The sequence below is a fragment of the Pelecanus crispus genome, chromosome 26 (genome assembly GCF_030463565.1).
Source record: "Pelecanus crispus isolate bPelCri1 chromosome 26, bPelCri1.pri, whole genome shotgun sequence".
Taxonomy (NCBI): domain Eukaryota; kingdom Metazoa; phylum Chordata; class Aves; order Pelecaniformes; family Pelecanidae; genus Pelecanus; species Pelecanus crispus.
In genome coordinates, this window is record NC_134668.1 from 716,080 (window position 1) to 731,090 (window position 15,011).

General features: G+C 69.0%; 2 protein-coding genes across 2 annotated transcripts in view; one reads left to right on the forward strand and one right to left on the reverse strand.

The window, feature by feature from the left end:
* The first annotated feature begins 358 nt into the window (after nt 1-358).
* On the forward strand, nt 359-8,796 carry KRT18 (keratin 18). Its single transcript, XM_075724863.1, has 7 exons — nt 359-971; nt 1,902-1,984; nt 5,143-5,299; nt 5,374-5,538; nt 7,778-7,903; nt 7,997-8,220; nt 8,676-8,796. The coding sequence occupies exons 1-7, from the start codon at nt 549-551 to the stop codon at nt 8,794-8,796; spliced, it is 1,299 nt and encodes a 432-aa protein (XP_075580978.1). The 5' UTR covers nt 359-548.
* Nucleotides 8,797-14,100: 5,304 nt separating this feature from the next.
* Nucleotides 14,101-15,011, reverse strand: part of CSAD (cysteine sulfinic acid decarboxylase) — a 10,794-nt gene continuing 9,883 nt past the window's right edge. The window contains 1 exon segment of the mRNA XM_075724868.1: nt 14,101-14,139. Within this exon segment, the coding sequence (XP_075580983.1) occupies nt 14,101-14,139 (39 nt within the window).

Genomic DNA, 15,011 nt, shown 5'->3' on the forward strand with positions numbered 1-15,011 from the left:
ACAGGTTATGGGGCTGAGCACCATCCTACAGCCCTACACCCCATGGGTTATGGGGCTGAGCCCCGTCCTTCTGCCCTGCACCCCACAGCTTATGGGGCTGAGCCCTGTCCCACGGCCCTGCACCCCACAGGTTATGGGGCTGAGCCCCGTCCTTCTGCCCTGCACCCCACAGGTTATGGGGCTGAGCCCTGTCCCACGGCCCTGCACCCCACAGGTTATGGGGCTGAGCCCTGTCCCATGGCCCTGCACCCCACAGGTTATGGGGCTGAGCCCCGTCCTTCTGCCCTGCACCCCACAGCTTATGGGGCTGAGCCCCGTCCTTCTGCCCTGCACCCCGCAGGAACAAAAGCCATGGGCTGGATCCGGCCCCACCTTCCTGGGTGCGCAGGGGCCGGGAGCGGGGCCGTGGGGAGGTGCCGTGGGGCCGCCCTCCCCGCCGCTCCCGGCTATAAATCTCGCCCGTCCATCCGCCCGTCCGTCCGCCCGTCCGTCCAGCTCCACCGCCGCTCCCGTGCCGCCGCCGTCGCTCCCGTGCCGTCGCCGTCGCCATGAGCTACTCCTGCAGCACCGTCTACTCCAGCTCCTACCGCCGCGGTGCCAGCTCCGGCGGCATCGGCTCTGGCCATCGCTTCGCCCCGCTGAGCAGCGCGGCCAGCGTCTACGCCGGGGCGGGGGGCACGGGCTCCCGCGTCTCCGTCACCCGCGCCACCAGCTTGGGCAGCTCTGGAGGCGGCTACGGGGTGGGGTTGGGGGCCAGCGTGGCCTTTTCGGGTTCTGGCGTGGTGGCCAACGAGAAGGAGACGATGCAGGACCTCAACGAGCGCTTGGCCACCTACCTGGAGAAGGTGCGGAGCCTGGAGCAGGAGAACCGGCGCCTGGAGGTGCAGATCCGGGAGGTCGCGGCCAGGAAAGGCCCCGGCGCCCAGGACTGGGGCCGGCAGTGGGAGGCCATCGAGGAGCTGCGGGACAAGGTGGGGCGGGGGGCCGGGCTGCCCTGGACCCCCGAGGCGTCGACGCGGGGCGCCCAGCGTTAACGCGGCGGGCGGGGGGGTCGGGTGGAGCTTCGGGCGTCCCCGACGTTGGGGTCGCGTGCCCCGGGGGGCTTCGGCGGGGCGGGGGGGCTGGGCGGCGTGGGAGGGGGCCGCCGCCCGCCGCAGCGAGCCAGCCCCCGGCCCCCGCGCCACGTGCTCGGCGGGGCTGAAGGTCGCCAGGGCCGGCCCGGGAGCCCCGGTGACCCCACCCCGGTGACCCCACCCTGGCGGTGACCCCACCCCGGCGGTGACCCCACCCCGGCGGTGACCCCACCCCAGTGACCCCACCCCGGCGGTGACCCCACCCCGGCGGTGACCCCACCCCGGTGACCCCACCCCGGTGACCCCACCCCAGTGACCCCACCCCGGCGGTGACCCCACCCCGGCGGTGACCCCACCCCGGCGACCCCACCCCGGTGACCCCACCCTGGTGGTGACCCCACCCCAGCGGTGACCCCACCCCAGCGACCCCACCCCGGCGGTGACCCCACCCTGGTGGTGACCCCACCCCAGCGGTGACCCCACCCCAGCGACCCCACCCCGGCGGTGACCCCACCCCGGCGGTGACCCCACCCCGGCGACCCCACCCCAGTGACCCCACCCCGGCGGTGACCCCACCCCGGCGACCCCACCCCGGCGGTGACCCCACCCCAGTGACCCCACCCCGGCGACCCCACCCCAGTGACCCCACCCCGGCGGTGACCCCACCCCGGCGGTGACCCCACCCCGGCGACCCCACCCCGGCGACCCCACCCCAGTTCGCGGCCGCTTTTCCGGGGTGGGGTCCCCCGCGTGCCCCCCCCCGCCGCGGTGGCACCCGCCCGGGCGGGGTGACGCGGCCGCGTCCGTGTGTCCGTCCCCCCCCGGCAGATCTTCGAGGCGACGGTGGAGAACGCGCGCGCGGTGCTGCGGATCGACAACGCCCGGCTGGCGGCCGACGACTTCAGGGTCAAGTGAGGGGCGGGGGATGGGGCAGCGGCGGGATGGGGACGGGGAATGGGGGTGGGAATGGGGGTGGGAATGGGGAATGGGGACGGGGAATGGGGGTGGGAATGGGGGTGGGAATGGGGGTGGGAATGGGGAATGGGGACGGGGAATGGGGGTGGGAATGGGGGTGGGAATGGGGAATGGGGGTGGGAATGGGGGTAGGAATGGGGAATGGGGGTGGGAATGGGGAATGGGGTTTGGAATGAGGGTGGGAATGGGGGTGGGAATGGGGAATGGGGGTGGGAATGGCAGCAGGGTGGGAATGGGGGTGGGGACAGGGAATGGGGGTGGGAATGGGGGTGGGAATGGGGAATGGGGGTGGGAATGGCAGCAGGGTGGGAATGGGGGTGGGGACAGGGAATGGGGGTGGGAATGGGGGTGGGAATGGGGAATGGGGGTGGGAATGGGGGTGGGAATGGGGGTGGGAATGGGGAATGGGGTGGGGAATGGCAGCAGGGTGGGAATGGGGGTGGGAACGGGGAATGGGGGTGGGAATGGCAGCAGGGTGGGAATGGGGATGGGGACAGGGAATGGGGGTGGGAATGGGGGTGGGAATGGGGGTGGGAATGGGGAATGGGGGTGGGAATGGCGGCGGGGTGGGAATGGGGGTGGGAACGGGGATGGGGATGGGGAATGGGGGTGGGAATGGGAACAGGGATGGGGACGGGGAATGGGGGTGGGAATGGGGGTGGGAATGGGGAATGGGGTTGGGAATGGCGGTGGGGTGGGAACGGGGATGGGGACGGGGAATGGGGGCGGGAACGGGGGTGGGAATGGGGATGGGGACGGGGAATGGGGGCGGGAACGGGGGTGGGAATGGGGATGGGGACGGGGAATGGCGGCGGGCTGGGAATGGGAATGGGGATGGGGTTGGGAATGGGGACGGAGATGGGGAATGGGGGTGGGATGGGAATGGGGATGAGGATGGGGACGGAGGTGGGGATGGAAACAGGGATGGGGAATGGGGGTAGGATGGGGACGGAGACAGGGGTGAGGATGGGAATGGGAACAGGGATGGGGAATGGGGTTGGGAATGGGGGTGGGATGGGAACGGGGACAGGGATGAGGATGGGAATGGCAACGGGAATGGGGAATGGGGGTGGGATAGGAACAGGGATGGGAATGGGAACGGGGATGAGGATGGGGACAGGAACAGGGTTGGGAATGGGGATGGAAATGGGGAATGGGGGTGGGATGGGAACGGGGTCGGGGATGAGGATGGGAATGGGAACAGGGATGGGGAATGGGGTTGGGAATGGGGACGGAGATGGGGAATGGGGGTGGGATGGGAACAGGGATGGGAATGGGAACGGGGATGAGGATGGGGACAGGAACAGGGTTGGGAATGGGGATGGAAATGGGGAATGGGGGTGGGATGGGAACGGGGTCGGGGATGAGGATGGGAATGGGAACAGGGATGGGGAATGGGGTTGGGAATGGGGACGGAGATGGGGAATGGGGGTGGGATGGGAACAGGGATGGGAATGGGAACGGGGATGAGGATGGGGACAGGAACAGGGTTGGGAATGGGGATGGAAATGGGGAATGGGGTGGGATGGGAACGGGGACAGGGATGGGGATGGGGATGGGGAATGGGGTTGGGAATAGGGACAGAGATGGGGAATAGGGGTGGGATGGGAATGGGGATGGGGACGGAGATGGGTATGGGAACAGGGATGGGGACAGAGAAGGGGTTGGGAATAGGGTTGGGAATGGGGATGGAGATGGGGAATGGGGGTGGGATGGGAATGGGGACAGGGATGGGGATGGGAATGGGGACAGGGATGGGAATGGGGTTGGGAATGGGGACGGAGATGGGGAATGGGGGTGGGATGGGAACAGGGTTGGGAATGGGGATGGTGGTGGGGATGGGAATGGGAAAGTTATGGGTTGGAATGGGGATGAGAATGGGGATCGGAATGGGAATAGGGCTGGGAATGGGGATGGAAATGGGAATGGTGTTGGGGACGAGGATGGGAATAGGAATGAAATTGGGGACGGGGATGGGAATGGGGGTGGGAATTGGTTTGGGAATAGGAATGAGGATGGGAATAGGGGTGGGCACAGGGATGAGGTTGTGGATGGAGAAAGGACAGGAATGGAGACAGGGACAAGGATGGAAACGGGAGTGGAAATGGGGGCAGAGGACAGGGATGGGGACAGGGACAAGGACAGGGATGGGGATAGGGATGGGAATAGGGATGGGGATGGGGACGGGGATGGGGATGGCAACAGGGACGCGACAGGGATAAGAACATAGATGGGGACAATCACAGGATGGGGACGGGGATGGGATGGGGTTGGGATGGGATTGGATGGGGTTGGAGATGGAGATGAGGATGAGGAGGGGGATGGGACAGGGATAAGAACACAGATGGGGATGGGATGGGTATAGGGATGGGGATGGGGATGGGATGGGATGGGATGGGATGGGAATGCGATGGGATGGGGATGGGGATGGGGATGGGATGGGGATGGGGATGGGGATGGGGATGGGGACAGGGATGGGGATGCGATGGGATGGGGATGGGGATGGGATGGAGATGGGATGGGAATGCGATGGGATGGGGACGGGGATGGGGATGGGATGGGGATGGGGATGGGGACGGGGATGGGATGGGGATGGGGATGGGATGGGGATGGGGATGGGGATGGGGACAGGGATGGGGATGGGATGGGGATGCGGATGGGGATGGGATGGGGATGAGGATGGGGACGGGGATGGGGACGGGGATGGGGATGGGATGGGGATGGGATGGGAATGCGATGGGATGGGGATGGGGATGGGGATGGGATGGGGATGGGGATGGGGATGGGGACAGGGATGGGGATGCGATGGGATGGGGATGGGGATGGGATGGAGATGGGATGGGAATGTGATGGGATGGGGACGGGGATGGGGATGGGATGGGGACGGGGATGGGGATGGGGATGGGGACAGGGATGGGGATGGGATGGGGATGCGGATGGGGATGGGATGGGGATGAGGATGGGGATGGGGATGGGGACGGGGATGGGGATGGGATGGGGATGGGGATGGGGACAGGGCTGGGCACGGGCACGGGGACGGGGACGGGGACAGGGACAGATCCGGGGCTGGAGCCGCTCCGCGCCGCGCCCCCAGGTACGAGGCGGAGCTGGCCATCCGCATCTCGGTGGACAACGACATCGCGGGGCTGCGCAAGGTCATCGATGACACCAACATGACCCGGCTGCAGCTGGAGGGGGAGATCGAGTCCCTCAAGGAGGAGCTCATCTTCATGAAGAAGAACCACGAGGAGGTGGGGACGGAGCCGGGGGGGGAGCCGGGGCCGGCGGGGGCCCCGCGCTGACGCCAGCCCCTCGCTGACCCCAGGAGGTGAAGAGCCTCCAGGCCCAGGTCTCCAACTCGGCGTTGACGGTGGAGGTGGACGCGCCCAAGTCGCAGGACCTGGGCAAGATCATGGCGGAGATCCGGGCGCAGTACGACGCCCTGGCCCAGAAGAACCTGGACGACCTGGAGAAGCAATGGGGGCAGCAGGTGGGTCCAACCCCCCCCCCGCAAACCTGCGCCTCGGGGGGGCCCGGTGGTCCCCAGGCGATGGGGGGGGATGCTCCTTGGGGGCGTCTTCCCTGGGGGACGTCCAGCCAAGGTGGGGGCAGCCCCCCAAGCAGGGGGTGGTCACCTGGGGGTCCTGACACAAGGGGGAACCCCCATGCGGGGGGGGGGGGTCCCCAGTCTGACCTAGGGGTGTTCCCCAAAGCCACCCCATGAGGGGGACGTGACCCAGTGGGGTCCTGGCCCAACATCGGGGACCTTCCCGGGGTGACCCCTATCCTGTAGGAGACCCCAGACCCCAGTGGGGGGCAACCACGGGGGTCCTGGCCCATCGGGGACCTGCCCGGGGTGACCCCTATCCCATAGGAGACCCTAGACCCCAGTGGGGGACAACCAAGGGGGTCCTGGCCCATCGGGGACCTGCCCGGGGTGACCCCTACCCTGTAGGAGACCCCAGACCCCAGTGGGGGACAACCAAGGGGGTCCTGGCCCAACATCGGGGACCTTCCCGGGGTGACCCCTATCCCGCAGGAGACCCTAGACCCCAGTGGGGGACAACCAAGGGGGTCCTGGCCCAACATCGGGGACCTGCCCGGGGTGACCCCTATCCCGTAGGAGACCCCAGGCCCCAGTGGGGGACAACCAAGGGGGTCCTGGCCCAACATCGGGGACCTTCCCGGGGTGACCCCTATCCCGCAGGAGACCCTAGACCCCAGTGGGGGACAACCAAGGGGGTCCTGGCCCATCGGGGACCTTCCCGGGGTGACCCCTATCCCGTAGGAGACCCCAGGCCCCAGTGGGGGACAACCAAGGGGGTCCTGGCCCAACATCGGGGACCTTCCCGGGGTGACCCCTATCCCGCAGGAGACCCTAGACCCCAGTGGGGGACAACCAAGGGGGTCCTGGCCCATCGGGGACCTTCCCGGGGTGACCCCTATCCCGTAGGAGACCCCAGGCCCCAGTGGGGGACAACCAAGGGGGTCCTGGCCCATCGGGGACCTTCCCGGGGTGACCCCTATCCCGTAGGAGACCCCAGTCCCCAGTGGGGGACAACCAAGGGGGTCCTGGCCCAACATCGGGGACCTTCCCGGGGTGACCCCTATCCCGCAGGAGACCCTAGACCCCAGTGGGGGACAACCAAGGGGGTCCTGGCCCATCGGGGACCTTCCCGGGGTGACCCCTATCCCGCAGGAGACCCTAGACCCCAGTGGGGGACAACCAAGGGGGTCCTGGCCCAACATCGGGGACCTGCCCGGGGTGACCCCTATCCCGTAGGAGACCCCAGGCCCCAGTGGGGGACAACCAAGGGGGTCCTGGCCCATCGGGGACCTGCCCGGGGTGACCCCTATCCTGCAGGAGACCCCAGGCCCCAGTGGGGGACAACCAAGGGGGTCCTGGCCCATCGGGGACCTTCCCGGGGTGACCCCTATCCCGTAGGAGACCCCAGGCCCCAGTGGGGGACAACCAAGGGGGTCCTGGCCCATCGGGGACCTGCCCGGGGTGACCCCTATCCCATAGGAGACCCTAGACCCCAGTGGGGGACAACCAAGGGGGTCCTGGCCCATCGGGGACCTGCCCGGTGTGACCCCTATCCCGCAGGAGACCCCAGGCCCCAGTGGGGGACAACCAAGGGGGTCCTGGCCCATCGGGGACCTGCCCGGGGTGACCCCTATCCTGCAGGAGACCCCAGGCCCCAGTGGGGGACAACCAAGGGGGTCCTGGCCCAACATCGGGGACCTGCCCGGGGTGACCCCTATCCTGTAGGAGACCCCAGGCCCCAGTGGGGGACAACCAAGGGGGTCCTGGCCCATCGGGGACCTTCCCGGGGTGACCCCTATCCCGTAGGGGACCCTGATCCCATGGTGGGGACCTGCTCCCAGGATTCCTGCTCCAACACTGGGGACCTTCCCCAGGGGGAACCATCCCAGGGTGACCCCCGCCCCACGGTGGGGACCTTCAGGGGGTCCTGGCCCAACACGGGGGACATTCCCGGGGTGACCCCTATCCCGCAGGGGACACCAAGCCTCAACGGGAACCCCCTCCAAGAGGGTCCTGGTGCAGCAGTGGGGACATTCCTGGAGGCCCATGTGGGACCCCGGTCCTTGGGGTTGGCTCTTCCCGGGGTGGGGTCACCCCCCGCGTCCTCTCCATGGGGTGGGGTGGCCGTGGTGGGCCGGGCCAAGGCGCCGACCCCCAGACCACACCCGTGTGCCCCCCCCAGATCACGCAGAGCACCATGGAGATCACGCAGAGCAGCAAGGACGTCGACACAGCCCGCAGCACCTTGGTGGACCTCCGTCGCTCCGTCCAGACCCTGGAGATCGACCTGGAGTCCCTCCGCAACCAGGTGCCCCCCCAAGACCCCCCCTGCCCCCCAGCCCCACGGGGGGCCGCCCAGCCGCCTCGGGTGGGAGCCGAACCTTGGCGCGACGCTCCGCAGAAAGCCGGCTTGGAGGCCAACCTGCTGGAGGTGCAGAACCGCTACGGCGTGCAGATGGAGCAGCTGGGCGGCCTGATCCTGCGCGTCGAGGCGGAGCTGCTGCAGCTGCGCAACGAGCTGCAGCGCCAGGCCGAGGAGCACCAGGCGCTGCTCAATGTCAAGGACAAGCTGGAGGTGGAGATCGCGACCTACCGGCAGCTGCTGGAAGGCGGAGAGGAGTTCAGGTAGAGGGGGCGGAGGGGGTGAGGCACCGGGGGTGGGACGTCCCGGCCCCGTCGGGAAGGGTGGGCTTGGGGCGGGAAGGGGACAGCGGTGGCATCCAGCTGGGATGAGCCCCGGGTGCTGGGATACCCGGGTCCCATCCATTGGGATACCCTGGGGACAGCGGTGGCAGCTGGTGGGGATGAGCCCCGGGTGATGGTACGTCCAAGCTCCATCCATCGGGATGCCCTGGGGACAGCGGTGGCATCCAGCCGGGATGAGCCCCGGGTGCTGGGATGTCCAGGTCCCATCCATCGGGATGCCCTGGGGACAGGGAGGGGACAGCGGTGGCATCCAGCCGGGATGAGCATCCCCAGGACGCGGGGAAGGGGGGGCCCCTCCGACGGGAGCCGGGCGGGGGGACCCCGGGAGCCCCCCGGGACCCCCCAGCACCCTCAGCGCCCGCCCCCGCCCGCAGCCTGCAGGACGCCCTGGAGACGGAGAGCGCCGCCGCCGCCGCCGCCGCCGCGCAGAAGATGGCGGAGGGCACGGGGGTGACGGTGGTGGTCACCAAGGAGGGGAAGGGGCGGCAGCTCTGAGCCCCCCGGCGCCCCCCAATAAAGCGGCCGAGCCCCCCCGATGTTCTGTGCCGGTGCCTCCTTGGGGGCGGGGCTGGGGGGGGCAGGCAGGGGGAGGGACGGATGGACGGACGGACAGACGGACGGGTGGGTGGGTGGTTTGATGCTGGTGGGTGGATGGACAGATGGACGGGTAGGGGGTGGGCGGGTGGACAGACAGGTGGATGGATGAAGGGATGGATGGACGGACAGATGGACAGATGGGTGGGTGGGCGGACGGATGGATGGACAGACAGATGGACAGATGGGTGGGTGGGTGGACAGACGGACAGAGATGGGTGGATGGATGAAGGCTTGGATGGATGGACAGACGTGGACAGATGGGTGGGTGGGCGGACGGATGGACGGACAGACATGGACAGATGGGTGGATGGACAGATGGACAGAGATGGGTGGATGGATGAAGGCTTGGATGGATGGATGGACAGACAGATGGACAGATGGGTGGTTTGATGCTGGTGGGTGGATGGACATATGGACGGGTGGGTGGGTGCATGAAGGGATGGATGGACAGACGGACACATGGATGGATGGGTGGGTGGACAGATGGACAGAGATGGGTGGATGCATTAAAGGATGGGTGGATGGATGCACAGCTGGACGGAGGGACGGATGGACAGACAGATGGACAGATGGGTGGTTTGATGCTGGTGGGTGGGTGGATGGATGCACAGATGGATGGATGGGTGGATGAAGGGATGGATGGACAGATGGACAGATGGGTGGATGGACAGATGGACAGAGATGGGTGGGTGGATGAAGGCTTGGATGGATGGATGGACAGACAGATGGACAGATGGGTGGTTTGACGCTGGTGGGTGGATGGACAGATGGACGGGTGGGTGGGTGCATGAAGGGATGGATGGACAGACGGACACATGGATGGATGGGTGGGTGGGTGGATGGATGGACAGACAGATGGATGGGTGGATGGATGAAGGGATGGATGGACAGACAGATGGACAGATGGGTTGATGGATGGATGGATGGATGGATGGACGGACAGACGGATGGGTGGCTTGGGTGGGTTGGTGGGTGGATGGATGGACAGACGGATGGACGGGTGGGTGGGTGGACAGATGGACAGAGATGGGTGGATGCATTAAAGGATGGATGGACGGATGCACAGCTGGACGGAGGGACGGATGGACAGACAGATGGACGGGTGGGTGGGTGGGTGGATGGATGGACAGATGGGTGGATGGATGGATGGATGGACGGATGGATGGATGGATGGACGGATGGATGGATGGATGGATGGACAGACAGATGGGTGGATGGATGGATGGATGGACGGATGGACAGATGGATGGATGGATGGATGGATGGATGGACGGATGGATGGACGGATAGGTGGCTGGGTGGCTGGGTGGGTGGATGGATGGACAGACAGATGGACAGATGGGCAGGTGGATGGATGGACGGGTGGATGGATGGGCGGACGGACGGATGGATGGATGGACAGATGGACAGGTGGACAGATGGGTGTTTCGATGCTGGTGGGTGGGTGGGTGGATGCACAGATGGACAGAGGGATGGACGGACGGACGGACAGATGGGTGGGTGGGTGGATGAAGGGATGGATGGACAGACAGATGGACGGATGGGTGGGTGGACAGACAGGCATGGTGCATGGATGGATGGATGGATGGATGGATGGACGGACAGATGGATGGATGGGTGGCTGGGTGGACGGGTGGATGGATGAAGGGACGGACGGACAGATGGACAGATGGGTGGCTGGGTGGGTGGTTTGATGGGTAGATGGACAGATGGATGGATGCATGGAGGGATGGACAGATGGACAAACAGATGGGGGGGTGGGTGGATGGGGGGTGCACAGACGGGTGGACGGACGGATGAAGGGGTGGAGGGACGGACGGACAGACAGACGGGTGGACGGACGGATGAGGAGTCGGCGGGGGGAAGTGCACGGACGGATGGGGGCTGGGTGCAAGGCTGGGGGGGTGGTGGATGGATGGACAGACAGACGGAGGACAGACGGACAGAGGACAGACGGACAGAGGACAGACGGACGGAGGACAGACGGGCGGAGGACAGACGGACAGCCCCTGGCCAGCACTGCTTCCTCCTCCCCACCAGCTGCACCCACTGGGGCCAGTGGGAGCCGGGGGCTGTCCCCATCCCCGTCCCCACGGAGCTGCCCCACGGAGCTGCCCCACGGAGCTGCCCCACGGGCACGGCCCCGCCCCCGGCCCCAGGAGCCACCTCCTGCCCCCCAAAAGCACCTGGGGGGGCCCCAAAATGTCCCCGTCCCCCCTCGCCACCTGTGCGGGGCACCCCCAGCTCCGGCCACCGTCCCGCGGCTGAGCCCCGCTGCCGGCCAGGGCGCGATGGGGCGGGATGGGACGGGACAGGGGGTTTGCTCTGCACCCCACGGCGCTGCCCCACGGCTGTGCCCCGTGGCTGTGCCCCACGGCTGTGACCCGTGGTGCTGCCCCACGGCTGTGCCCCACAGCAAGTGCCCCATGGCTGTGACCCACGGGCAAGTGACCCACAGCTGTGCCCCACGGCTGTGACCCATGGCTGTGACCCACGGGCAAGTGCCCCACAGCTGTGCCCCATGGCTGTGAACCGTGGCTGTGACCTACAGCAAGTGCCCCACAGCTGTGACCCACGGGCAAGTGACCCAGAGCACTGCCCCACTGCTGTGCCCCACAGCAAGCGCCCCATGGCTGTGACCCGTGGTGCTGCCCCACGGCCGTGCCCCACAGCAAGCACCCCACGGCTGTGACCTGTGGTGCTGCCCCACAGCTGTGACCCAAGGGCAAGTGACCCACGGCTGTGCCCCACAGCTGTGACCCATGGCTGTGACCCATGGCTGTGCCCCACAGCAAGCGCCCCACAGCTGTGACCCACGGGCAAGTGACCCAGAGCACTGCCCCACAGCCGTGCCCCACAGCAAGTGACCCACAGCTGTGACCCACGGGCAAGTGACCCAGGGCACTGCCCCACGGCTGTGCCCCACAGCAAGTGCCCCACGGCCGTGCCCCATGGCTGTGCCCCATGGCCGTGCCCCACGGCGCTGCCCCACGGCCGTGCCCCGGCTCGGCCTGCACAGCCGCTGTGCGAGCAGGGGGTGCCTCGTGCAAGGCCGCGGTGCAGCGGGGTGCGAGTGTGCGTTGCACGAGTGCGGGGAGGGGGCAGCGCCTCGCACGAGGCCCCGCCACGCACACGGGGGCTGTGCACTGCGCGGGGTGCGGGTGCATTGCACGGGGTGCACTGGTGCATTGCACGGGGTGCGGGTGCATTGCACGGGGGTGCGGGTGCATCGCATAGGGTGCACTGGTGCATTGCACGGGGATGCGGGTGCATCGCACGGGGTGCACTGGTGCATTGCACGGGGATGCGGGTGCATTGCACGGGGTGCACTGGTGCATTGCACGGGGTGCGGGTGCATTGCACGGGGATGCGGGTGCATTGCACGGGGTGCACTGGTGCATTGCACGGGGATGCAGGTGCATCGCACGGGGGTGCGGGTGCATCGCACGGGGTGCGGGTGCATTGCACGGGGATGCGGGTGCATTGCACGGGGTGCACTGGTGCATTGCACGGGGATGCAGGTGCATCGCACGGGGGTGCGGGTGCATTGCACGGGGTGCGGGTGCATTGCACGGGGTGCTGGTACATTGCACGGGGGTGCGGGTGCATCGCATGGGGTGCGGGTGCATCGCACGGGGGTGCGGGTGCATCGCACGGGGTGCACTGGTGCATCGCACGGGGATGCAGGTGCATCGCACGGGGGTGCAGGTGCACTGCGTGGGGTGCGGGTGCATTGCACGGGGTGCTGGTACATTGCACGGGGGTGCAGGTGCATTGCACGGGGGTGCGGGTGCATCGCACGGGGGTGCGGGTGCATTGCACGGGGGTGCGGGTGCATCGCACGGGGTGCTGGTACATTGCACGAGGTGCGTGTGCATCGCACGGGGTGCGGGTACATCGCACGGGGGTGCGTGTGCATTGCATGGGGTGCATTGCCCGGGGGTGCGTGTGCCCGTGGTGCGGTGCCGGGGGGGAGTGCGGGTGCATTTCCCTGGGGTGCATTGCCCGGGGGTGCATTGCCCGGGGTGCCGGTGCCCGGGGGTGCATTGCCCGGGGTGCGGTGCCCGGGGGTGCGGGTGCCCGGGGTGCGGTGCCGGGGGGGAGTGCGGGTGCATTTCCCTGGGGTGCGGTGCCCGTGGTGCGGTGCCCGGGGTGCCGGTGCGGTGCCCGTGGTGCGGTGCCCGTGGTGCGGTGCCCGGGGGTGCGGTGCCCGGGGTGCATTGCCCGGGGGTGCATTGCCTGGGGGTGCAGTGCCCGGGGTGCAGTGCCCGGGGGTGCGGGTGCCCGGGGGTGCCGGTGCCCGGGGTGCATTGCCCGGGGGTGCCGGTGCCCGGGGGTGCGGTGCCCGTGGTGCATTGCCCGGGGGTGCCGGTGCCCGGGGTGCGGTGCCCGGGGTGCATTGCCCGGGGGTGCCGGTGCCCGGGGTGCGGTGCCCGTGGTGCATTGCCCGGGGGTGCATTGCCCGGGGGTGCATTGCCCGTGGTGCATTGCCCGGGGGTGCATTGCCCGGGGTGCATTGCCCGGGGGTGCATTGCCCGGGGGTGCCGGTGCCCGGGGTGCGGTGCCCGGGGTGCATTGCCCGGGGGTGCATTGCCCGGGGGTGCATTGCCCGTGGTGCATTGCCCGTGGTGCATTGCCCGGGGGTGCATTGCCCGTGGTGCATTGCCCGTGGTGCATTGCCCGGGGGTGCATTGCCCGGGGGTGCATTGCCCGGGGGTGCCGGTGCCCGTGGTGCATTGCCCGGGGGTGCATTGCCCGGGGTGCATTGCCCGGGGGTGCATTGCCCGGGGGTGCCGGTGCCCGGGGTGCGGTGCCCGGGGTGCGGTGCCCGTGGTGCATTGCCCGGGGGTGCATTGCCTGGGGGTGCAGTGCCCGGGGTGCAGTGCCCGGGGGTGCGGGTGCCCGGGGGTGCCGGTGCCCGGGGTGCATTGCCCGGGGGTGCATTGCCCGGGGTGCATTGCCCGGGGGTGCATTGCCCGGGGTGCGGTGCCCGGGGTGCGGTGCCCGGGGGTGCATTGCCCGGGGTGCATTGCCCGGGGGTGCGGTGCCCGTGGTGCATTGCCCGGGGGTGCATTGCCCGGGGGTGCGGGTGCCCGGGGACCCCAGGGCACGATCGCGGCGCGGGCGGCGCCGCCAAGCGCAGAATCAGCCGCTGCCCGCCCCGCCCAGGCCCCGCCCCCCGGGAGGGCGGGGCGCTCGTGGTCACGTGACGGCGCCATCCGGGTCCTTTGCCTTCTCTGCCTGCTCCCAAGATGGCGGCCTCAGGTGAGCGCTGCGCGGCGGCGGCGGTGCCCGGGCGCTCTCCGGGGGCGCGGCCGGTGCCGATGGGCTCCCCCCGACCGCGCCGGGCGCTGCCGCTCCCCGGGGGGCGCCGGAGCCGGGGAGGGGGCGGCGGCGGCGGCGGCGGCGGGGAAGAACCGGCCCCCTCGCCTCCCCTCCCCCCCCCCCCCCCCGCCGTCCCCTCGGGGCCGCCGCGCGCGGCCGCTGCCCCCGCCCGCCTCCTATTGGTGGGGGGGCGCGCGCCGGCGGCGGTGATTGACGGGCGGGGGGGGGGCGGGGGGAGCCCTCGGCCGCGCCGCTGCGCAGGCGCGGGGCGCGCGGGGCGGGGCGGGGCGGCACCCACGTGCGTGCGCGGCGGGCACGCGGCCGGGCCACCGGCACCGGGGGGGGGGCGACCGGTACCGGGGGGGGGGACACCGGTACCCAGGGGGGGACACCGGCACCGGGGGGGTGACACCAGCACGGGGAGGCGACCGGTACCGGGGGGGTGACACCAGTACCGAGGGGGGTGACGCCGGTACCGTGGGGGTGACACCGGTACTGAGGTGGGGACACCGGTACCGTGGGGGTGACACCGGTACCGTGGGGGTGACACCGGTACCGAGGTGGGGACACCGGTACCGTGGGGGTGACACCGGTACTGAGGTGGGGACACCGGTACCGTGGGGGTGACACCGGTACCAAGGTGGGGACGCCGGTACCGTGGGGGTTACACCGGTACCAAGGTGGGGACACCGGTACCGTGGGGGTAACACCGGTACCGTGGGGGTGACACCGGTACTGAGGTGGGGACACCGGTACCGTGGGGGTGACACCGGTACCATGGGGGTGAC